The sequence below is a fragment of the Camelus ferus genome, chromosome 5, assembly GCF_009834535.1.
Source record: "Camelus ferus isolate YT-003-E chromosome 5, BCGSAC_Cfer_1.0, whole genome shotgun sequence".
Taxonomy (NCBI): domain Eukaryota; kingdom Metazoa; phylum Chordata; class Mammalia; order Artiodactyla; family Camelidae; genus Camelus; species Camelus ferus.
The window spans coordinates 30,432,912-30,457,047 of NC_045700.1; the positions used below are offsets into that span (position 1 = coordinate 30,432,912).

At 38.9% G+C, this 24,136-nt stretch overlaps 1 protein-coding gene and 1 pseudogene across 3 annotated transcripts in view; one reads left to right on the forward strand and one right to left on the reverse strand.

Annotated features, from left to right (window-relative positions):
* Positions 1-24,136, forward strand: part of LOC116663621 — a 544,445-nt pseudogene that overhangs the window by 384,204 nt on the left and 136,105 nt on the right.
* Positions 1,112-24,136, reverse strand: part of CACNB4 (calcium voltage-gated channel auxiliary subunit beta 4) — a 222,156-nt gene continuing 199,131 nt past the window's right edge. For all 3 annotated transcript variants that reach the window (XM_032479434.1, XM_032479436.1, XM_032479435.1), the window contains 2 exons: positions 10,000-10,185; positions 1,112-7,788 (listed from right to left, as the gene is read on the reverse strand). In XM_032479434.1, coding sequence (XP_032335325.1) covers positions 7,528-7,788; positions 10,000-10,185 — 447 coding nt within the window. In that variant the 3' untranslated portion in view covers positions 1,112-7,527. The remainder of the gene's footprint in view (positions 7,789-9,999; positions 10,186-24,136) is intronic.

Here is a 24,136-nt window from a genome sequence, read left to right on the forward strand (position 1 = left end):
ACTCATAGCTAGTTACTGCAGGATCTAGGCATTGAACCCAGGCAAGGGTTAGAGGTCACAGTCTAACTACTATGCTAATCTGCATGTTGTATGACAGGACAGACAAGATGTTTCTCTCTCCAACCAATCTCATTATGGAGATGTATTGGTGATATGGGAGGTGGCTTCCGGCATAGGACCAGGTTGATTGAGTGATTGCAGTGAGCTGCAATTCTTCCAGTTGGGAGTTTCAGATTGTTGATACTGAAATACCTTGGTAGTTGAGGCAGCCTTCTATAGTGCATCTCCAGTAACTGAGGTACCATTCATTCAGGGAGCATTTTTTGTACTCCAGGCATTATTTTGTATTCTTCCTATGACTACCAGCTTAAAAGCATATATGTATTTTTTAGATAAAAGTATTTTAGAGAGAAAGGTTACAATGAGCTTTGGTTTCTTCATTTTAGTTGGTCTAATAATCTGTGTCCTGCCTATTTTCTGTTGGGGGTGGGATTGGTCAGATGGATCAAATGTAATGTTTGTGAAATAACCTGGCTACAATAAATCACTGTATAATTCTAATGCAGTGATAATAATCAACATAGTACACATTTCTTTTGAACTTCTTTGCACTTCAATGAGAGAAAAGTCAAATGCCAATCAAGTTATAGCACAGACAACTGACACTGAATACATGAAATGTCGAGTCATAAGCTATATGCCATCCATGGAATTCTTATGGGTACAAGATACCTTTGGAAACTTCTGGTAATTGTTACATTAAAGTAATCATTTAGGGATTTCTTGTGAACAATATGGTTTATTCAGTTTATTTTTCTATATTGTATTCAATCCCATCTCACATATATATTGTAATGTATTCAATTTCATGTGTAGCGTGTGTGTATTTAACCACAAGTTCTTTCCTAATGTGGTACTCCTTTTGTGACCACTCACAGCACCTAGCAGAGAATTCAGGAAAGAGCCATTTAACTGAATATGTGTTTTAAGTATAAACATTTAGACTTGTTTTTCTTATAAGAGGTACAGGAATATATCTATTGGTTTCTGGTATATCTTCAATGTATCTCTAGAATAATATAAAGGAGAGAGGTATAACGCTGGTTTCAGTTTTTTTTTTTTTTCATTTATTATATAAAAGAAAAAAATTAATGCAGTTGGTTTGTACACATTTAAATTCCATAAAACAAATCCATAGAAATTAGGATACTATATGCATGCACTCTGCATTTTCTTTGTTAAATGTTTTGGTTCACAAAAATAACAACACATTTTTTTTTCTTTAAAGCCACTAAAGCAGAGGGAGAACAAAACATGCAGCACTGTACACATTTGCATAGTGTATTTTACCCAGCATGCCTTGTAGAATGCTACACATTTACCTAGATAAGAAAAATAAAAGGGGGTAAATTATCAAAATAAATAACTAAAATTTAAAGAAAGGAAAAAATACTGGACAAAGGCATTGTTTTGTTTTGTTTTTCCCACTTTGTAGCTGGAGATATAGCAATAGCTTGGAATATCAACAGCACTCAGAATAGTAGGGAAATCTTTTTACATCAATTTGCCATATTTACTTTTAGTATTAATAAGTTTATGTTTTTCCCTCCCACCACCCTTTCAAAAAAAAAAAAAAGCTAATGGCTTTAACTTATGTTTCAAAATAGTATTCAGTACGAAACAAATTGAAGAATCCCTCAATACTTTTGTTGTTGTTGTTGGGACATCTTTATCATTCTGACTGTAGGCTGTGAAAAATATACAACATTTCAAACATGTCCAAAATTCAGAGAAGCCCTATGAGGTCACTGGCTGTTACTTTTTGTAGTTATTACTGAAGGAGAAGAAATAAGAACAGTAAATATAGTATGAGTCTTATCACAAAATAAAATTTAATAAGTTTTACGGAAGGGAATTAAATAAAATAAGTTACATCCACAGATTGCAAGGCTATGAAGCAAATTGCTGGAAAAATATCAAGCAGCAAGTTAAAAAGATGGTAGATGAAATAAATCTGATAAAACTTAGAACTAAGTCTATAGATTTTTAAAAAATACAACTGCCAAATTTAACAGTGGATTTTGTTGTAAGTTTGTGCTATAACAAATGTGCTTCTTTCTCCTCAATCTATTTTTTCTATTATTGGCAAAATATATATCTTTTATAATTTTTGTACTGTACAATATATGTTTCTGCTACATTATTTTTCTACTGCTAATGCAGATTAGAAATAACAACATAGATTTATTTTGGCAATAAAATGCTTTCATTTTAATAATGTCCCAGAAAATATTGTAAGGCATATGAAAAATAGTATGCAACAATATAGCGTTAATGATCCTGCATCTTTAAATACATCCCTTATGCACACAGAGTTCACACTGGGTTCAGTTAAAGATGTGTGAAGGTGGCAAGAAGAGCAAGAGTGGCCCGTACGTAAATACAGACATAGCCATTTGTTGAGAAATTTAAGTGTTCAAAACATAACCAAGAACACTTATACAAAGTATTGAAAAGCAAGAGGTCAGCCACTTTTAGTTCCTAGATAGTTCTCACTTTAACGCTGTATGATTTTCAAAGAGGAAGCATCAGTGTATTCTCCAAACACTCTAAATTCATCAGTAACATTTTCTGCCGTCTTTCCGCAAACATTTTATACACATCAAAAGAAACAAAGGAAAATTTCATGTGTAACTATTACTCCCCCAAACTCATTGCTATTCACTGTTATTTATACATGTTTCATGGCAACTGGTTACAGCCCTTAGTCAAGATTATCTGATGAAATATTTTCTAGTCCTCTCATAATGTCCCTTAATTGCATGAAGCATTAGGTATGAAATCATCCACAAGTAGAGAGAGAGAGTTGGTATATGAGGATGAAATTCATTTGAGAAAGTTCATTTTAACAAAAGAAGAAACCTTTAAAAAGCAAATTTTTTAATGCTGTAGCTCTGTCTGCCCATATAAAACGGTTTTACTATTTGACTAACTTGACTGCCTAAGTCAACAACTGAAAAGTTACCCTTGTTGTCTGACAACTATGGTATTGAGTGGTTTGATCATTATTATCATTTAAAAGAGGAGGACTGTCCTCTGCCATTACAGACACAGCTGGAGTAAGTAACTTAATAACAGTTACAGCATTAACAATATTTAAAAGTATGAGGAACTAATGAAAAACATTATATTCCATAATTTCCTATAACATTTTCATTCATAAAGTTATTCAAAGGTGAGTTTTATATAATTAATAAAAGAACATGCAACACTGTCATAAAAGACAGAAATATAGGCAGAAATATAAAAGAAATAAGGGGTACATTCTCATTTATTTGAAACATTGATATGAAGTTTGTTCCAATGACATGGGTGTCCAAGATAATCTTACTTAGTAAATGGCTGTGTCTATAGAAGTCAAGGATCAACAAAATTTGAATTTGCAAACCAGCTGCACTTAAACATCAAGTCTCTGAGTCTAGTCTCTATTAGACTTAGAGTTGGATGTTATAACAAGTTGCACACAAAAGCAATTTCCTGGCAGTCTGTTTGTTCCCTATGATTGCTAATTTATTAAATGTTTCCCTTGCCTCCTCATACATTGTGAACCAATTCAAAGAAAACCTCACTAACATGGAAGAAATGAAAGGGTGACGAGTGCATTTGGCAACAGTTTAAAATCTAAAGGGAAAGTGTATTTTAGTAATTTATGTATTTAGTTAGCTCTGCAGTAAGGTTAGCAGTAAGAGTAATAAATTTACTATTTATTGAAAAGTGTTTTTCTCTTTAAAGACATATTGTCTTCTCTAGAGAAGAGGTAGTATAAATATCAATATACTGGGCAATTTCTAGAGTGGGATTATGTTGTTTTTATTTTTTAGCAAATACCAAAATAAAATTGTATAACTAAGAAAACACACTAGCATGCAAATTAAGGTTGCCTAGAAACATTCTTAACTGACATCCTGGGTCTCAACATTTTATGATATGGTCATTCAAGGAGTGAACCTTGAATTTGCAAACCATCTTTTGGCATGATTTCCTTCTCTCCCTCCCTTTCACCGCACTAGCTTCCTATTATGAATTTTAAGGCCCCCCCACAAAAGACAAGTTCAAGTATGCAGGTATGAAAAGAGGTTAACATTCCAAAAATACATTTTGCAAACGGCAACAATAATAATTAAAGTAATTAACAAATTATTCAAAGGGAACATATAATTTTCTCAGAATTTGTTTTATATTTAAAAAATTCATTTCATTAAGAACTAAGTGCAATGACATATTGCCACATAATTAAGACTCTCTTATTAGGAAAAACTGTCAGTCTAAATTGTTAATTTCAATTTTCTTTCCAATAGAACCATATAAAGATAAGAGAGAATCATCAGTCATTTATAAACATTTCTAAGTGTTGCTTTAAATACTGGAGTAAACAAGATAACATTGTTGATTATAATACTGGAGTCACATTTTAGCCTTGAGAATTAACACCAGGATTGACAAATTGCATTCCTTTTTTTTCCAAGACTACATTTCCACAATGTCACATGAGTCTACACTGTTACATATTCACTGAATGAAATTACAGAATATGTAATTTATATATTCTGAAATTACATATTACTTAAATGACAGAATATGTGGTTTATACTACAAGTTAAAACAGCCTCAAAACAGTATTACTTGTTTCTCCTGCTTATCATTGCTATTTTTAAATGAAATCAGTTAAAAACAAAGTATTTGTGGAATCTGTATCTTCCAAAGGTGCTTGATGTGCTTGGCAAAAATAAAACTTTTCATTTAGTATATATCTGTATTTTAGTATCATTTACACAATAAACTCTAAGGCTTAAGAAAAAAAAGGAAAATGCATAAAATCCTTTATTCATTTGGAGAAGATAACTTAGTACAAAAGGAAGGGGAAAGAATATGCCCAATCAAAGTAAAAATTTAAATATATCCATCAAGAAAATATACATTATACCCTTTCCGAGATTGTTAGCTTTTGAATAAGAATGCAAAGCAAAACAAGTATGGACACTTGATGGTAAAGGAAAGACTGGTTTTTGTGCACAGATTGAATGGACCTCTCTTTTTATCAGCATGACATGGAAGACATAGAAACTAGGCTTTGAGAGGCCTTGAAAAACAAGATTTTTTTTAAAAGTTGAAAGAATATGGTAATCTAGGAAATATATGTAAATGCTGTTACAGTTACCTGCCATAAAATGTAAATATCTTAAAGTAGTTAAATGACCAGATTGCTAATGCTACTACAGAAAAAGCTGAACAGCTGTCTAGTCTAAGTTTATACACCTTGGTGCACTCTGCAATTAAATACTTTAATGCACACAAACAAGAAACCAGTAAAGCATATAGAAAAATGTTTTGGCTAATGTCTTCTTTCTCATGCAGATATGTGCTGTACATGTAATAAATATATCTGTTTGCTGGAAAATGCTCTTCTGTGCTCTAACAAAGTATTCAATAATGGCAGGTTATATGTGTATTAAAGTGCCTAATGGATAGAGCTCTTTTAAATGTCTTAACTGAAAGTTTTATAAGCTTCACTAGATGACAAAAGAACCTCACAAGCCAGTAATCACATGTTAACTTTTAGAATTCACTGAGCCCACATTTTTTAATTGTATCAAATATTTGCGATAACTTACATAATTATAGGCATCCTCATTACTAGCTAAACATGTTCATAATGGGGTACACACAGTGAACAACAGGAGAGGGGGATGTGGGAGGTCATAATGAGGTTCAAGATGTATGTAACTAATCAGGAGTATGGAACTTATTTTCATGGTCAGGAAAATTGTTTAACTGATGCATGCTTTGAGAGTCTAAATATTGAAAGGCTTGGGTGGGGAGAAATAAGAAAACAGAAAACGAATTATTATTGTTTTCCAAAAAGTAGGCTTCATGACAATGTACTAGTAGAAAAGAATGTTTATGCCTGACCCTATGGAGGCTTTAGAAAAATGCATGCATTGTGGACTTTTAGAAACGAGAGTCTTTTCCCACAGACATTTGTGCATTGTATAAAAGGGTCAATTTCAATAATTTCTTGGATCATAGGGAATCTAAGGCTTTCTTGATCATATAAGACATAAGGTCACCGATTCTATAATTATAGCCTCTGGAGAGACTGTGAGACGTCTAGGGAAAGAGGAGTGTTCATTAGAAATAAGGCAGTTCAATCTTCAAATTCTTTATAATCCTCTGCAATAAAAATGTTAGAATTTTAGTGAACAAATCGATTCCGAATCTATGAGTTTACTTTTTTACTGCAAGCTTTTAAATTCATCATCTGTTGTCACAACTTTTCGATGAATCATTGTGTAGAAATACAGCTTTCAATATCAAAATTCAGTGTGTCTGTGTAAAACAAAAAATCCTTGATAATCATAGCATGATTACAGAGAATTTGGTGAAGGGCTAGAACATTCAGATATTCAAAGACAGAGACTGAGGGAAGCAATGGAAAGAGATTCAGTTGTGCTGGTGGGTAACACTGACCCCGTGTTTGTGGTAAGTGGGGTGGATGCAATCCCACCTGGAGATGTTCAGCCTCACACTCAGGAGGACCTGTGCCCATCCTCACCGCCTGACTGCAGATTCCTGGATGTATGTAGTTGTGCTCAGATTGATTAAAGGGGAAACAACACCCCATTTTCCATCTCACATAACCAGCTGTGATTGGGCTTCTCTTTAATATTCTCTCTCACTGCTAAAGAAATTGAGTTGTTTTTTGGTGTTTTTTTTTGCCAACTTCAAACAAGCTAACAGTTATGACTAAACAAAAAGCAAAACACTTTGAATACAACAGCTGTGCCAGGAAAGAAAGAAAAATATTAAAATCTGAGGAGACGGTATAATTTCTGCATTAATTTGAGATTTTTTGGCACTATCAATACATTTGGTAAGTTTGAAAAGCCATTGTGGCAACGTTAACATATATTAAAATGTTTATACATTCCAACTTTAAGTGTAAATTTAACTTCCAGCAAATAAATATCATAGCTGGTTTTGGCTTCTGTTGGTATTTTGATTTTCTTATTAATTGGTTTCTTTTTTTTTCTGATTTTTTAGTTGATTGCAACATGCTCAAGTAGACTTTCTAGTCGATTGCCCAAATTCCAACAGGAATTGGTTTATAAATTGGTTCCAACTGGAACTGGTCATTTGGAATTTCCAGCACGGGAAATTATTTTATATGTGCCTTGATAAGTACCCTAAATTACAAATTGATGTGTCTAAATCTAATGAAGAAAACAAAAGGTACTGTTATGTAAATGTTGCACTTAAAAATATCTATATGATTGGGCATCTAATATCCATCTAGACTTAAGGGCATAATGTACATTTTTTTTTTTTGCCCCTTTTTGGCATCAATAACAGCAGCCCATAAACACAGTGAATACTGTGCTGTACTTGCCAAGTTAAGATGACTGGTTGTATCCTAGCAGTGCTATGGCAAATTATCAACAGATGAATTTTTTGTTTGTTTCTGTAGACTCAAAGCCTATGTCGAGAGTCATGGCTATATCCCCCAGGCGATCCTCGGTTCCTGTGAGGTTTGTAAGTGTCCTGGTAGGAGTCAGGATAATCTTCTTCCACAAGAGGGTAATGATCTCGGCTATGCTGGGAACTGGAAGACAAGCGGTTCCTACTCTTCCGAGCCCTTTCATTGTGGTAATTTTCATCAGAGGTCATTAGACTTCGTCTTTCAATTGGAGAGTTCTCTGTGGAGTGGTTGCTGTGCCTCATACGCTGACTCTAAAAATATCAGATGGTTCACTGGTTAAATCACATCAGCTTCCTTCAACTAGAACATGTACATGTATGCACAACATGTAGACTCTGTACCATAAGATGCTTTACATCCGACTTAATAAACAGTTTGATACACAAACAGTCTGCTCGAAATATCTGGTCTTATGTATTTGGGATACAACATGCAAAGATGCCAAAGTGCTGATAGTTTATGAATTTAATTACATAATGCTGCATAATTATGCTTCTTATTAAACATATAGAATTAAGAGTTAACTGCTGAATGGAACTTAGTGTATTTAGGAAGGCTTAATAATTCCACTTCTATTGCAAAAATGAGGATTATTTTACCACTGGGAAACAAGTTAAAGTTCAGAATAGCATCTGTTATTTTATTCCTCTCTTGAACTGATAAAATCTTTCTCCTCCTAAAGTCACACACTTCATCTTTATCTAGCTGAACGTTCCTTGTATCTTTTAAAAATATTATAATGAAATGATGATTTGTGCTGCCCATAAAATAATGTGTTTCTGCATCCTACATAAATGTAAGACTCAGCAAAGTTCTCTCCAAAGAAGTACACAGTAATTATGGAGCCAGCCAATTGATACATTTCCAATTCTTGCCTCCTCAACTGAAATGTGCTGCAAAAATAATCCTCAGATAGAAACTAAATTCCCCTATAACCATTAATTGAAATTAGTATCTTCAGACACTTAGCTGAGCACTCAGGAAACGCTATCAACATTTTTCTTCAAATGATGGGAAAACACGTGTCACAGCTGTGTCTGCTTAGGTAGGTCTCCGCAGTTCAGAAACAGGATCCTGATGACACCACAGACCCAGATACATTTCCTGTCAAGGACACTCCCCTTCACGCAGCAGGAAATTCAGTCAACAGCCATAGCTTGAGTCTTTAACTCCCACCAGGAGTCTAACAACTAAATGCCCATGGTTACCAGGAGAATTAGGCGGCAGGATAAAGGGTACCAAATTAACTCAAGTGACACGGGGAGAACAAGTCGAGGTGGATGTCTTAGAGGTGATCAGTCAAGAGTGTTATTTTCATAAACAGATTGGAACATTTCATTCCCACCTACATTACAGAAGCGTATTGCTAAATCCATTTCTCATTCCACAGTGTACAATTTGGAGCCAACCCGAACTAGTCAGTGGAAAAGCCACACTCAGATCAGCATGCAGCCTGTGAAGCCAGATGAGTCCTGGTGACCACACATGTATTGCGTATTACAATAGCAAGTTCAATTCCAGACTCAAAAGCCATTCACTTATATGGCAGTTTTTTACTCACCAAGATGCAATTTTGTAAAAGAGTAATATAATTGTAATCACATTTCACAGTGCTATTTATTGCAGAGCGAACGCGACATGATCTACAATCATGACTATCATTATCACTCATTAATACAAAACTAGGCGCGATGCAAGAGGGCTCGACTGACTACGCGTTACTCAGTCAGCTGGCGGTTTGGCCACATTCCAGCAGCTGCTTGGTAAATGGTAATTATAATTGATGGAGGAAGGCGAGATTCACGTGGTATCGTAGTGCCTCTGGCTCCCCACATCCAGCTCTGAGGGCAGCACTAGCACAGCAGGAGAGAGGGCCTCAGCCTCCTGCACTCACCTCAGCTTCCCTAGAGCACACCTGAAGTAGCCGCTGACCAAGGTGGGCCCCCACCCAGCCCTGAAAACTCAGGGATCTGAACACAGTTTCCAAACAGGGTGACTCAACTCGTGTGCACATTCTGTTTGGGAAAGCTAGGGGGCCGGCCCAGCAGCCTGTGGGGCAGGATGAGGTAAGGCAGCCAGTGGGTCATCTGTCCCACCTGTCTTACGTAGCTGGCCATGCGCCTGACAGTGCCACCGTTGTGTAATCCTTAAGAAGTGATGTGAGCGGTAACAGATAATTGCATAGTAGGTAGTAAATTTCTTAGCAGGGTTTAAACATAGGAGGGATTGATTTATCTAAGTAAAAGCCATTATAAATTAACAGAGAGCAAAGTTCTAAGGAAAAGGCCACTCTCTGGGTCACCTCGTCTAGGGTAGATCACAATTAGGTAATACTTCAGATTTTTAGTAATGCACATGTTTCTGTCTTCAGATTAAGGACAATCCCAGTCTCCATCTCAGTCAAGTCTCCTATACAATCATACATGTAACGTTGTAAAAGCATGAGTGAAAAGTGACGCTACCTGTAACCCAGAAATCGCTGTGGGGTACGGTGAGAGTGCTGTGGAGCCCAGGTTCCTTCCAAGCAGCGGGGTCATGGGGGTGCTGCTGGTCGTGTGGGTGGCACGCCAGTACGCCTCCAGGTACTCCCCCAGATGCTCACACGCATCCTCCAGCTGATTTTCATCCAAGATAACATCAAACATTTCCTGCAGATGACAAGAAAAACCCATGTCATTCATACATTACGTTTTAGGCAATGAAACCTAAAATTCCACTTCATGCAGATAATATCCGTTTCTAATTTCTAGTAGCAAATATTAAATTTGAGGGGCTGTAATGGCAGTTCCTAAAGTTAAAGTCAAGTGAAGAGCTGCACAGTTAACCATGTACAAATCTGGACATTGACATAAAAATGGGAAAGCTCATTAAATATTTGGATTTTTAGAAAAGAAAGATGAGGTACATGTAAAAGTGTCCTAAGCAGAATATAGTGAAAATATACATGTATTCATATCTTTACCCATATATTCCTATGGAATAACACTTACTGAATACACCCTTTTATATATTATATAAAAGTTCTGAATTATACTTACTTCAGAATATGAGAGAAGCAAGTTAATGGCACTGAAAGAGGAGTTACAAAAATGTTTTGGGCAATGACTGTATCATTGGAATAAATATTTCATTTCCCAAAGTAACTGTGTTAGAAGAAATAACATTTACTTAGATAATTTTTAGAATGTTTGTGAAAATGATGTTATCTGTCTCATGATAAAACAATACAGAAAGTTTAGGATTAGTAGTAGAAAACCAAATTACAGAGATTTCTGCTACCAGAAGATCATCGTGTGAAATGGTTAAAAAAGAACAAGGACTAGGAGTATTTGATAGCACTTGTGGTGGGAGGTGGGGGTGGAGGGTTCACACAAGAAGTATCTGGTGTCCATGTTTCTGTCAGTAAGAACTTTCTCCAACACCTATCCTATAATCAGGAGTTGTTCTTTTGCCCCAAAGGAGCAGAGTGGCCCCTCTGTCAATGCAGTGTGGTCGGGAACACAGACAGAATAATATACCTGGGACACAGATTCCCTGGAGGGACAGTCAGAAGATTGTGGCACCTCATAAAGAGAAAAGCCATTTCACAGGTAAGTGAAAGCACACCCCCGACTTCCAGCAGCTGAATCCACATCTTCCCTCTTGCACCACTTCTGCTGTCACCCACCTGCTCTTACAAGCTCACTTTACCAAAATAAGGAGCTTCCACTAATGAATCAAATACAGGGTTACCGCCATCAGCACTGATGCTGCAGGTGGATTGTAGGTTTATAGCAACTAGATGACTCCGAGTCGGTGGAGGGTCAGCTGACTCACTCTCATCAGTGTGAGGGCTCCCTGAAGCAGGAGTCACCATGGAAACCATCTCTCTCCCAACGTTTAGTTTTTGAATGTTTTCATTACATTGATCTTTACTGAACATTTTGACCCTAATTTGCGAAGCAGTTTGCAAGTCCCTGAAGCAGTGAGAAATGTTTAGGAACTAGGAAAAGAATAAGGTGGTTTCAGTCTAAACCGACTGGTGCTTGAGAAGACTCAGCCAGTTCCACTCACGGGGAAACCTTTCCCCAACAGGAACATTTATTCATAGATTTCAGATGGGTTTTTGCATATTTTATTCATTCATAAAATATTTACTTGGTATCTATTCTGTGCTAGGCGTTGCAGGTATACTGTGGCAAAGAAAACGGACATGATCCCTATGCTCAAGAAGCATGCAGTCCGGTGGGAGAGACGAATATTACAATCCATAACACTCTATGTCACACTGGCACTTGAATTCAGAACAACAGAGACTGAGCCAGTTAACATTCAGAGCTGCAGCTTAAAGTTCTGGATTTAGAAGGAGGCCCAGAGAGACATGTGAAAGTTGAACTTAGGAGTGAGGGGAAATTATGAGTAAGTCAAACAATTCTATCTGTAGAGGGAAGAGAATGAAACAGAAAAAGAGAAGCACAGAGACCACATGGCCCAGGAGAGAATGGGAAAACAGCTAGTTCCTACATATATCCTTACAATAAAATCCTCTTTTCCACTAACGCAAATCAAGGGAGTGTCTGTCTCTGGCAATCAAAAGCCCCTGCCCCCATCAATGTAAACCACTGATGGTTATAAATATAGAATCTGAGAAATGTCCCTAGTGCTCTGATATAAACATTGTATTCTCTGATTTCTCAAGTTAACATTGCAGTACTAACATGAGCAGAACAAGAACAGCCCCATCCCAAAGTGCGCACACAACTCAGACAGAGGACACTGAAAGAAGAAAGAGGAAACTGGGTAACAAAGGACCACTCTGTGTCACTCCAGGCTAAACTCGTTCATAAACCCTAGGCTCTATTTGATCTGGAGTCTGCTGTTTACATAATGCTATTTATGTTAACTATGTTATTCAGTCACATGGGTCTCATTCTATAATGTGGGATCTCAACAATGTATAGTCTCAACAAGTCATTTTCTTGCTTTCGTGAAGCCTCAAGTTAATGAACCCTCCGGGGGAACTTGGAGTGAGAGTTCTGGCTATCACAGCCAGGACTGTAAAGCCCAGAGAGGGCAAAACCAGGTAAGCAGCCCCCATTGCAAAATGTTATTTGAATGAGATTTCTATCTATGTGGCTGTTCCAAATGTCACATTGTCACGGCTGCAGGCACAAACATATACTTGATTACAAGTAAGGTTAATAAAGTACTTCTTTTTGTCAATGAATAGAATTTGTATATATCGGTACATGGCTGTTTGCTAAAGCCCCAATCATTTCTAGAAAACTATGCTTCTGTGTTGCAAAAAAGACAGCTATATGATGGAAGATGATTTGAAATTGCTTTTAGGCTTTCAAAAGCACAGAGCAAAGCAAATTTCAGCTTCTGAATGAATACTGACATATGCGGCTTATTTCCAAGTAAGAAGAATCTAACAGCCTAGATATCTGTGACAATTTTTCTTTTCAACTGTTCAGGAAATAACACCGCTGATTAGACCACAGTGTTAGAAAGTGAGAATAGGGAGGAAAAATAATTTTTTTTAATTATACAAAAAGAAATTAAAAGAAAAGCAGGCCGATGAATTATGCAAGCCAGATTTGCCAATTTTTCATAAATTTAAAGGTTCAAGCACAGTTAGCTGCTTACTGTGCAATACATGAGGTCTACAGCGTGGGATATGAGATTCAAAGAGCTATCTAATCAGCAGAAGAGGGTGTGGGTAATGGGACAGTCACAGGCGGTGAGCAGTTACCCACTCAAAGATACCATGCCCTTGGGACAGCCGGAGGTAAGGGTAACACTGAGCTGTTTCCAAAGCACCAACACAGCACACGCCTCTGACATTCTGCAGTGCGATATTTTCTTCATCCGAGGTGGGCAGAAATAATGTGGCTGCCAAAGTAAATAAGTAGTGAACAGAGGAGTCAAAACAAACCACCAGAAAGCCAGGCACTGTAGGTCCCCTTTCTGGATAAGCTCTTGCAGGAGAATGTAAAACTAAAGTGTTAGAAATAACAAGAGTGAAAAACATGCGTCTAGCTTATCCCGTGGTGCAGAGAATGAAAATAACAGAGAAGAAAGGAAAAGATTGAAGCTGAATAAAATGGTAATGAAGAAAATCTGCAAAAGCTTTTTAAAAAATTTTAACTGTTTAAAGACCTCTCTGTTTCTTAATTTGTAGAATATCACAAACTTTCCAAAGGAAGGCACTTGAATCAGAGCAACCAACCATTCTGGTCCACCCGGGACTGAGTGGTTCTGGGTACCTGGGACTATGCGTGCCAAAATCTGGGTAACTGGGGAGAATGGGAGCATTTGGTCACGCTGGTTTTTAGAAAGATGGAGCAGTTTTCAGTTCCTACATTGACAATTGGAATGGGTCCCATTTACTTCTTTTACAGTCTTTTGGAAGGGAAGATAGAGAGAGGAAGTGGGTAAGTCTTTTTTCTTTATGACTGTGCAATACATACTTTCTAGCATAGAAGGAGAATCTCATTAAACAAACATGATTTCTAATATGTTTTATCTAGAATTGGCTATTGAACATTCAGAAAAAACTTTTTGATTAGTTTTTTTTGGGGGTAATTAAGTTTGTTTGTTTGTTTGGTTAAATGGAGGTACTGGGGACTGAACCCAGGACCTCATGCATGCTAAGCATGTACTCTGCCACTGAGCTTTACCCTCCCCTCCTTTTTTCAATTAGTTTTTTTTTTTTGCTATTGAAAATTTTTAACAAAAAGTTGATAAAACTTAGAAATTAATTTAGCAGTTTAATCTTAACTTTTTTTTTTAAGTTGGTGCATTACTGAGTATTAGCTAGCCAGGAGATTAAATATATACAAACTCTCCCATGGTATATGCATTATTTTACATTTATTCATTGTGCAGAGATAAAACCTTATGTAGTTCATCTTTCTTATTTCTAAGTGGAAAAAAGAGAATCGGGTTGGGCATACTTTTACTTCTTTGTTAACAGAATAAAGAGATCCTAAATCTGCCACCATCAAAAAAAATGACTGGCAAGTACCGTTCAGTAAAATAAAATGGCTGAATGGCAAATACACAATGCTAATTATACAATGACCAGCCAATGTTTCTTTCATATCAGAATTGCATTCTTTATATTATTAAAGCTTTTGAATTCCTGAGTACTCAACTTACTGGTCAACTAGTGATAGGAAAGTCTAAGTTAAAGGGATTCTGAAAGATGTATGAGGTCTTACGAGGCTAAAGGAAAGCCTACCAATAACACGGGGCTCTAGCAGTTAGTCTCAGGCACAGTTTCCACTTTAATGAGCCCAAAGGGGAAGACAATCAGAATTCCTGCCACTGATCGGTGGGGAAAACATGAAGGCAAAGAATACAGTGATTGTGATCCCTTCTAGTTCCTCTTCTTTAATGATCTGTGACTCTCATCATGAACCCAACCACATTTTCCTCCCCACACTCATCCATCAGGTCCATTCTTATTCTTCAAAGAGTATAAAAACATCTACCAGTGTTACTGTCTGTAGAAAAGGCATCCAGTGTTTTCGTTAAGTCCAAATTAATCCAATGCTTTACACCATAGTATTGGAGAGAGAACTATCCCTGACTCCGTACATCCAAGTTGGGTGGCTGAAATTCCTGCAACAAGAGTAGTCTCCTTGGGACTGAGAGAAACTAGATCCCATATGGCCTCGTTTCATGAAGGAATCATCTGAAATTGATCAGTATCTTTTTCAAAAGTAATGTTATGAATTAAACCACGAACATCCAGAGTCTCTGTAATAATGAATGCACCAGTAGGGATGGCACTTCAGAAAGGTGGGTGAATCCACATGATTCTAAATAATTTAAATAAAATTACTGGAAAGGGGCAGTGGAAAATTACTACTGTGACAGTAGTACTACTGTGATAGGACATTGGGCACGATCTTTCACTTCAGAGTTCCTGTGTTTAATAGAATAAATCTGAGCCCATTCAGCAACAGAAAATGAAGACAAATCATAGAAGAGATAGAAGAGAAGGATTACGGTTACTGTAATGTTAGAGGTTTGCAAGACTCTGGAGGAGATGTGTTCCCCTCTTGCCGAGAGAGTGATCAATGTCGTTTTACATGCACAGAAAAATTACAAAGAGCCAGGGTTAGCTTTTGGTAACACAAGTCAGCTTGTAACTAAGTAGGATTAAAGGATTACATTTCATTTATACATTCAATTGTCTGCCTATCTGCTCTTCTCGCCATGCATTATGTAGCTCTCATTGCTTTAGAACTGGGGCAATTTGAACTTTGTGCTTCTTAAAATGTACTGTTTTCAACTTCTCTGAAAAGGAAAAGGGTACCAATACCTGGTAGAAGCAAAATGAAATCCAATTCTATAGTGTACAGATGTATATTCCAAATGCAAATTCAGGCAATTCATATAAAAATACATATATGAAATGAGCTTGTGGGTCCTAGTCTCACAGGCCCCTTTTCTGTCTGCATCCCACCTTTTCTTCTGTGAATCCAGAGCAGGCCCAATGCCCAATGAAGGAAAGCCCTCCCTCTTCCAGAGTAGAACTGTTCCATAGCCCATCCTCCCAGCTCATCCTTCTGTCTGTAGCTGATTAAAAATGGCCACAGGTTCTTTACCACTCCCTGCATCCATACAGATGGAGGGTTTATGTCCCCTCTCCTTGAATCTGAGCCTCTGTGACTCCTCTGACTAGCAGAATGCTATGGAAGTGCTGTTGTGCCAATATCTAAGCCCAGTTTAAGGGATTGAAATACTTGCTCTTGGAGCTCTGGGTGCTGCCATGTAGGAAACCTGTATTCCTTTTGGAGAGATCGTGTGGAAAGGCCCTGAGACCACGAGGAGAGGGAGAGAAATTGGCTGAGCCAAGGTTTCTGGCCATCCCTGCTAAGGAACCAGTTCAGCCACCAGCTGAATACCACCAAGTGCTGGTTGCTTAAAGTCACTAGTTTGGGGTAGTCTGTTGCGCAGGAATAGATAACCGGAAATTTGTCCTAGAACAAAGATGACAACTTCGGTGAGCTGGCTACATTGGGACTGCCCCCTGCTTCTATAAACAAAGTCTGGCTGGAACGCTTGCATTCATTTACATACTGTGTACGGCTGCTTTCCTGCTACCAAGGCAGAGTTGAGTAGTTTTGTGAGTAAGAACACATGGCCCACAAAGCCTAAAATATTTACTGTCTCGCCCTTCATTGAAAAAGTTTGCCGACCCCATTCTTAGAAGAAGCCTTACCCATGAACCCATGATTCTCTCTACAGGAGGAAACAGAATAACCTGTCTGTTGCCATTCACTCTCTAAAGTCTTGCTAGACAAGAAGACAGAGATCTTTGTCTGACTCCGGCGAAGGCGTATGATTGTTGGAAAGCCAGTTCACCTCTCTTGGTCTCAGTTCCCTCATTTGTAAAATGATCAGTCTTTCCTTAGAATTGTTCCATGGAACACTAGATCCATAGGATGCTCTGTGGAAAATGGTTCTATAGTCAAAATACAGGGGAAGCACTGTACACTACCCATCCTAATGGAGATATAAAATGCTCATTAGCATACTAAGGCCTTTGTGGTCAAGAAACCAGTCTACATATGTTTACTTAGGTGTTTTCTCAAACATTTGTGGTATCAGAGTGCATTCCCCATAACACTTGCTGATGTCACATACTGGGAAGAATACATAGGGTGGTATTTGAGGTCCCTTTTTGCTTCAACAGTCCCTGAGTTCATTTTTTCGCCTACAGAGAGTTTACTTTTTTCAATACTCTTTTAGACTTCCCTTTCTAAAGACTGCTGCCTTTAATTTCTTAGCAACGTGAGACTCCGCCAGTGTAATTTGCTGACTTTTCAGATTGGAGATGCGGTGGCTAATTAAGCAGGTTGCCAACTCTCCTAGAGGAGCTAGGAGTGATCACCTATCTTTGGATGACAAAGATAATTATGGTCTTGAAGTAAAAGTAGGGACAAATGCAGATACATTTGGAGATTACTACTAGTTTGTATAATTCGAAGATTTTTTCATGTATGCCAAAATAGAGTGCACAATTCCTCCTTAGCATTACAAATGATATTCAAGTAATATCAGATGAACATGTTGAATAATGTAAAGACCGTCTACAAAATACTAAATACAAGGTAACCTTACTTATCCAGACAGCTTGTTTAGAATTCCAAGTTTTCGGACCAATTACACAAAACCAGGGAGTGTTTATCCTGCTGAAATAATGACAGGGCAAGGCTGCCTTCCCCGTATATGAGGCTGTTGGAGATTCCTGACCTGAGGACACATCCTAAGGCAGCTCATAGTATTATCTGTATTTAAGTAGGCACATATTTTTCTTGGCTCCAGCTATTTCAGATGTAACATGTTGTACTATACATATAACTACTCAATTATCAACCATCTCAGCAGCTAAAATATATCCATTTTAGTAAGACACAAGTCATTTTCTCTAGTAATTATTAGGAATAAATGTTAATAAACTCATTCTTATAAAAAGATCAAATTAAAAAGAAACAAATTCAACTCACCTGAAACACATCTCAAGGAATTACTTACTGAGACTCCTTATAACATTATTAACCAAAACTTGTGAAGATATTAATCTAAACCAGTGGTTCTCAACCGGGAGTAATGTCTTTCCCTAAGGGACATCTGGCAATGTCTGGAGACATTTTTGATTGCTACAACTTGGGGGTTGTTACTGGCAAGGGAAACTGCTAAACATCCCACAATGCACAGGGCTGGTGCCTAAAACAAAAAATTTACCAACCTGCAATGTCAATTGTGGAGAATCCCTGACCTAAAACACTCTTACCTAAACAAGATTTACCAAGTAGTATCTGTAAGGACATTTATAATCTAACAAATTGTTTGCCAAGAGTTGACTTAAGCAACTAGAATCTTATTAGACTAAGCACTCCTTGAAGACAGGACAGTGCCTTTGTCTCCCCAGCACCTAGCAAGATAACAGGCCTAATGTTTAAATATTTGCTGAATGTATTTTAGTTCTCACCAAGAGATCTGATTGCAAATGAGCTACACAGAATTGAGATAACTAAATATTTGAGTTTGTCTGATTTAACCATGCATATCACATCCTCAGACATGCCCACATGTCATTCTGTAGAAGTATTTGATTTTAATGATGTCTTGAAACCATAAGGCTATTAGGTGACTTGATATATCTTCTGCTAATTTGGGGGGAAGTAATTAGGTTTGTTTATTTATTTATTTATTTTTGGATAGACTATTTTTTAGAGCAGTTTCAGGTTTACAGCAGAATTAAGCAGAAAATACAGAGTTCCCACATAGCCCTCCCCACCCACACATATATACTCCCCTATCCTCAACATCCCTTATCAGTGTGGCATATTTGGTACAATCGATGAAACAACAGGGGCACATTATTATCAACCAAAGTCCATAGTTTACATTAGAGTTCACCCTTGATGTTGTACATTCTATGGGTTTTGACAAATACATAATGACATGTAGCCATCTCTATAGTATATAGTACAGAATAATTTCATTGCCCTAAAAATGCCTTGTGCTCCATCTGTTCATTCCTCCCTCCCACCCTCTCCCCAAACCCCTGGAAATCACAATATTTTTATTGTTTCTGTAGCTGTGCCTTTTCCAAAAAGTCATTTGGTTGGAATCGTACAGTTTGTAGCCTTTTCAGACTGGCTTCTTTCACTTAGTAATATGTCTTTTCAAGTTTCTTCTATGTCTTTCATGGCTTGATAGATCATTTTTTTTACTGCACATATATTTTTTAATTTACATATATGTACTGTTCATTGTTTCTAAGAATGTTTAGAGCTTTAGCTTTTTAAACTTACATAGTTATCAAAGAAATAAAGCCAAACACAAAATAAGAGCTCAAAAAGATACATACACTCTGCTATTTACAGCAGCATTATTTATAATTGCCAAGATATGGAAGCATCCTAAGTGCACATCAATAGTTGAATAGACAATGGAGATGCAGCATATATATATATTAGACATAATATATATATGTAGTAGAATACAACTCACCCATTAAAAAGAAGGCTATTTTGCCCTTGGTGGCCCTTCATTCACTTTTTTTTTTTCACTTCAAAAACCAGAATTTTATAACTGGCAGAGACATTTCCATTACATCAAAAACAACAAAATACCTAGAAATAAACTTAACCAAGGAGGTTACCTATACTCTGAAAACTGAAATGACACAAAGAAACGGAAAGATTTCTTCTGCTCTTGGATTGGAAGAATCAAAACTATCAAAATGGCCACACTACCCAAAGCAATCCACAGATCCAATGCAACCCCTGTCAAAATACTCGAGACATTCCTCACAGAACTAGAACAATTCCAAAATTTATAAGGAACCACAAAAGACCCCGAACAGCCAAAGCAATCTTTTGTAGGTCTCTTTTTTTTTCTCTCTCTCTCTTCTTTTTGTTCTCTTTTCTTTTGCTTTGATGACTAGAGAGGGTCCTTTAACATTTGTTGTAAGCTGGTTTGGTGATGCTGAGATCTTTTAGCTTTTGTTTATCTGTGAAGCTTTTGATTTCTCCATCAAGTCTGAATGAGAGTCTTGCTGGATAGAGTATTCTTGGTTGTAAGTTTCCCCCTTGCATCACTTTAAATATATCGTGCCACTCCCTTCTGGCCTGTAGAGCTTCTGCTAAAAAATCAGCTGATAACCTGATGGGAGTTCCCTTGTTATGTTATTTGTTGCTTTTCTCTTGCTAATTTTAATATTTTCTCCTTATCCTTAATTGTTGTTAATTTGATGACTGTGTGCCTTGGTGTGTTCCTCTTTGGGTTGATTCTGTGCGGAACTCTCTGCGCTTCGAGGACTTGGGTGACTGTTTCCTTTCCCAAGTTGGGGACGTTTTCAGTTATTATCTCTCCAAAAATTTTCTCAGGTCCTTTCTCTCTCTCTTCTCTTTCTGGGACCCCTATAATGTGAATATTAGAGTGCTTCATGTTGTCCCAGAGTTCTCTTAAACTATCCTCATTCCTTTTTATTTTTTTTTTTTTTCTGTTCTGAAGTAGTGATTTCCACTAATTTGTTTTTTAGCTCACTGATCTGTTCTTCTGCCTCATTTAGTCTATTCTTGGTTCCTTCTAGTGTATTGTTCATTTCAGTGATTTTATTCTTCAACTCTGTTTGGGTATTCTTTATATTTTCCAACTCTTTGCTAAAAACTTCACTCTGTGCATCTGTACTCCTCTTGAGTTCTCTGAACATCTTGGCCATCATTACTTTAAACTCTTTTTCAGATAAATTACCTATCTCCTCATCACTTATTTCTTCTTCTGGGATTTTATCTTGTGCCTTGGCCTGGGAGATATTCCTTTGCCACCTCATATTGTCTATCTTTCTATGTGTTTGTGGATTCCTTCCACAGGCTTTGGGATCATTGTTCTCTTATTTCTAGTATCTGCTCCTGGTGGATGAGACTGGACTAGAGGCTTATGCAGGTTTCCTGGCAGGAGGAGCCAATGCCTGCCCACTGCTGGGTGAAGCTAGATCCTGGACCTCTGGTGGGTAGGGCTGTGTCTAGAGGCCTTTGTGGCTTAGGAAGTCTGCTAATGGGTGGGGCTGTGTTCCCACCCTGTACGATGTTAGGCCTGAGGCTTCCCTACAGGCTGCTGGGTGGGGCTAGGTCTTGGTGCTATGATCCAATCAAGTTGTCAGCCTCCAGGAAAGCTCATGTAGATGAACACTCCCAGAATGTCCTCCACCAGCTTTTATGTCCCCTGGGTGAGCCACAGCCACCCCCCACATCCCCAGGAGACCCTCGAAATCCAGCAGGCAGGTCTGGCCCAGGTTCCTATGAAATCACTGCCTCTGCCCTTGGACCTGGTGCACATGAATTTCTGTGTATGCTTCCCAAGCAAATGGAGTCTCCATTTCCCCCAGTCCCGTGGGGCTGCCAGAGCCAAGCCCCCCTGCCCTTCAAAACCAGATGTTCTGGGGTCTCCTTCTCTTCCCAATACCAGGACCCGAGCTGGGGAGCCTGACATGGGGCTTAGAGCTCTCACTCCTGTGGGAGGGCCCCTGCAACTTAACAAATCTTCAGCTTGTGGGTCGCCCACCTGGGGGGTATGGGTCCCAATTATATCATGAACACGCCCCTCCTACCATCCTGCTGTGGTTCCCTCTTTATGTTTCCAGTTGCAGAAGATCTTTTTGCTAGGTTCCAGTCTTTTTTTGATGGTTATTTAGCATTCAGTTATGGTTTCGTTGTAGTCACAAGGAGAGGTAAGCTCCGCCATCTTGACCAGAACTCCTCTATTTTTATTTTTTAATGGAGGTACTGGGGATTGAACCCAAGACGTTGTGCATGCTGGGCATGCACTCTACCAGAGTTACACCCTCCCTGTCTTCTGCTTATTTTTATACTCTCCTCTTCCCTGGGCTCTACCACACTCATGATTTCAATAACATCTCTAAGCTGATCACTTCCAAAATCTAGATAGAATCAGAGTGTTGGAGCTGAGAAGGGATGTTAGATACCACATCCTTTAACCTTCACCAGAGGAGATTCCTTCCACAACACTGCGGACGTTGGCTCATGGAGCCCACTCCTCCCCCGCCGCTGCCTCCAGCTGAAGGCAGTCAGAGACAAGCTCTTTACTTGGAAAGCCCTTCCATTCTTGTCAACATGTGCCTTTGAGCAAACTTGTGAAACGCCTTAACCCTGGTGGGTGAGTCTGATCATTGTGTCAAATGAAATTAGATGGGCCTAACTGCTCTCAAGTCCACCCAGATCTGCTCCCAGAACTCCCGCAGATCTTAGTGCCATGCCTGGGACCTCACAGTGCCGGTGCTGCCCTCCCAGTGCATGTCTCTACATTGAACTCAGACCTGGCCAGTGAAACCTGAGATAATAATCCGTGCCTTTTCTTTTTGTCTTTTCCCTCTTTATTTTTCCACCACTCAAGCAGGTGGCAGCGTCCGTGCTTCCTTGTCTGGTTGGGGAGGGAGGTGTCTGTGGCAGGAAATTGCCAGCTCTCCATTTCCCCTTCTGAATTTTGTGTTCCCAAAGCCTAAATTGGTTGGAAACATTTTGTGCTAATTGCTTCTGGAAACAAAAGAAGGTGGGGATGCTTTTAGGTACAACAAAAGCAGAGAGGAAGTCCCTTTAATAGCAACAAGAGGGGATAAAAGGGAGATACCTCCCTTCCCTCAGACAGAGAAGAGAAGGGAGCTCTCTTGCCAAAGCCCCAGAGAGCAGGGGCTATGTGTCTCCCTGCCTTGCCAAAGACCCCTGTTGCGGATGAGGTCTGACGCAGCCGAGCATCCATCCTTAGGGACTACGTGGATTTGGTCAATGGTTGTCTGAATTGGAACTCTTCCCCTCACTCCCTCAACTTCCTCGACAACACCACCCTTACCACTTGGAGTCTTTGTTCTGTCCTGGGTTAGAGTAAAGGCAGCTGCAAGCATGGCTAAACCTCCTGCCTGCCCCCTGGGCTAGGGGTCAAAGTAGAAAATGAGCTATTTCTTGTACAGCAAAGCTGGGGACCAGAGATCCATCTACACTACATGGCGATGTGGAGACGTGGAGACTGGGAGCGGTACAGTGGACAGAGCTTTGTTGGAGTCAAAGCTCTAGGGCTGACTCTTGGGGCTCACTTATTCAGTCACCTCCAACACATTTCTTAGCAGGGACTTAGATTTCTCCTGGAGAAAGTAAGGATAGGGTCATCTACTCTGGGGGTCACAGAGGTGCGTGCAGATTTCCCCTGGACTGAGAGCTGGCTGTGACCAGTGCAATCAGCAGCCTCGCGCCAGCTGCGCCCTCAGGATCCACTGTGGCATTCAAGCAAAGCCATGCTCTCTCCGGGCTGCTCCCTGCCACCGCCTGAACACAGCACAGGACTAGAGCCCGAACATTTCTGCCTGACACGAGGCTCTCCATGGGGCAACCTTTGCTTTGGGGATCCCCAGCTCCATGTTGGAGATTTTCTCCAGGCTGCATCGCAGTCTGAAGCTCCTCCCACCCATTTCTCCTCCTGTCCCCCTTTCCTTTCACAGGGTCAGAAGTGCATCAGGTCTGAAGGCTCTCCCTGTGGTTCTGTCCCTTTTCCCTTTCCCTCTCATAGGCATTTCCTCTCATAAGTCTGCACCTCGAATTCCAGGTGTCTACTTCCCAGAAGATCCAAACTGATATAACTACCCTTGTAAGACTGCTCTAAAAAATGGGAAACAATAGCATAGTTCCTGGCTTTTGGGAGCTACTCAATAAAGGTTAGCCTCCTTCAATTGGGACACGTTACAGAGTCAGGGAGTGGGAAATAAATTCTTCTACATTTGCTCAGTGCTTTAATCATACATTCCATCGTGTAAGTGGGCTTCATTAGTCGGCAATGTGCAGTTAGACTTCTTAACATAGCACTCCAGACTCTGAGCTATCCAAATCATCTGCAGGTAGGCAACCACTAGGGGTGTGTGTGTGAATAGGTGAGTTGGATTGTGAGGGGAGGAAATTGGCTTTGCAACCAGATAGATCTAAATCTAATCATAATTTGCTGTGTGACCTTACAAAAATCCTTTAACATCTTGGTCTTCAGTTACCTCAACTATATGATGGGGATAATACTACCCAGCTTACTAAA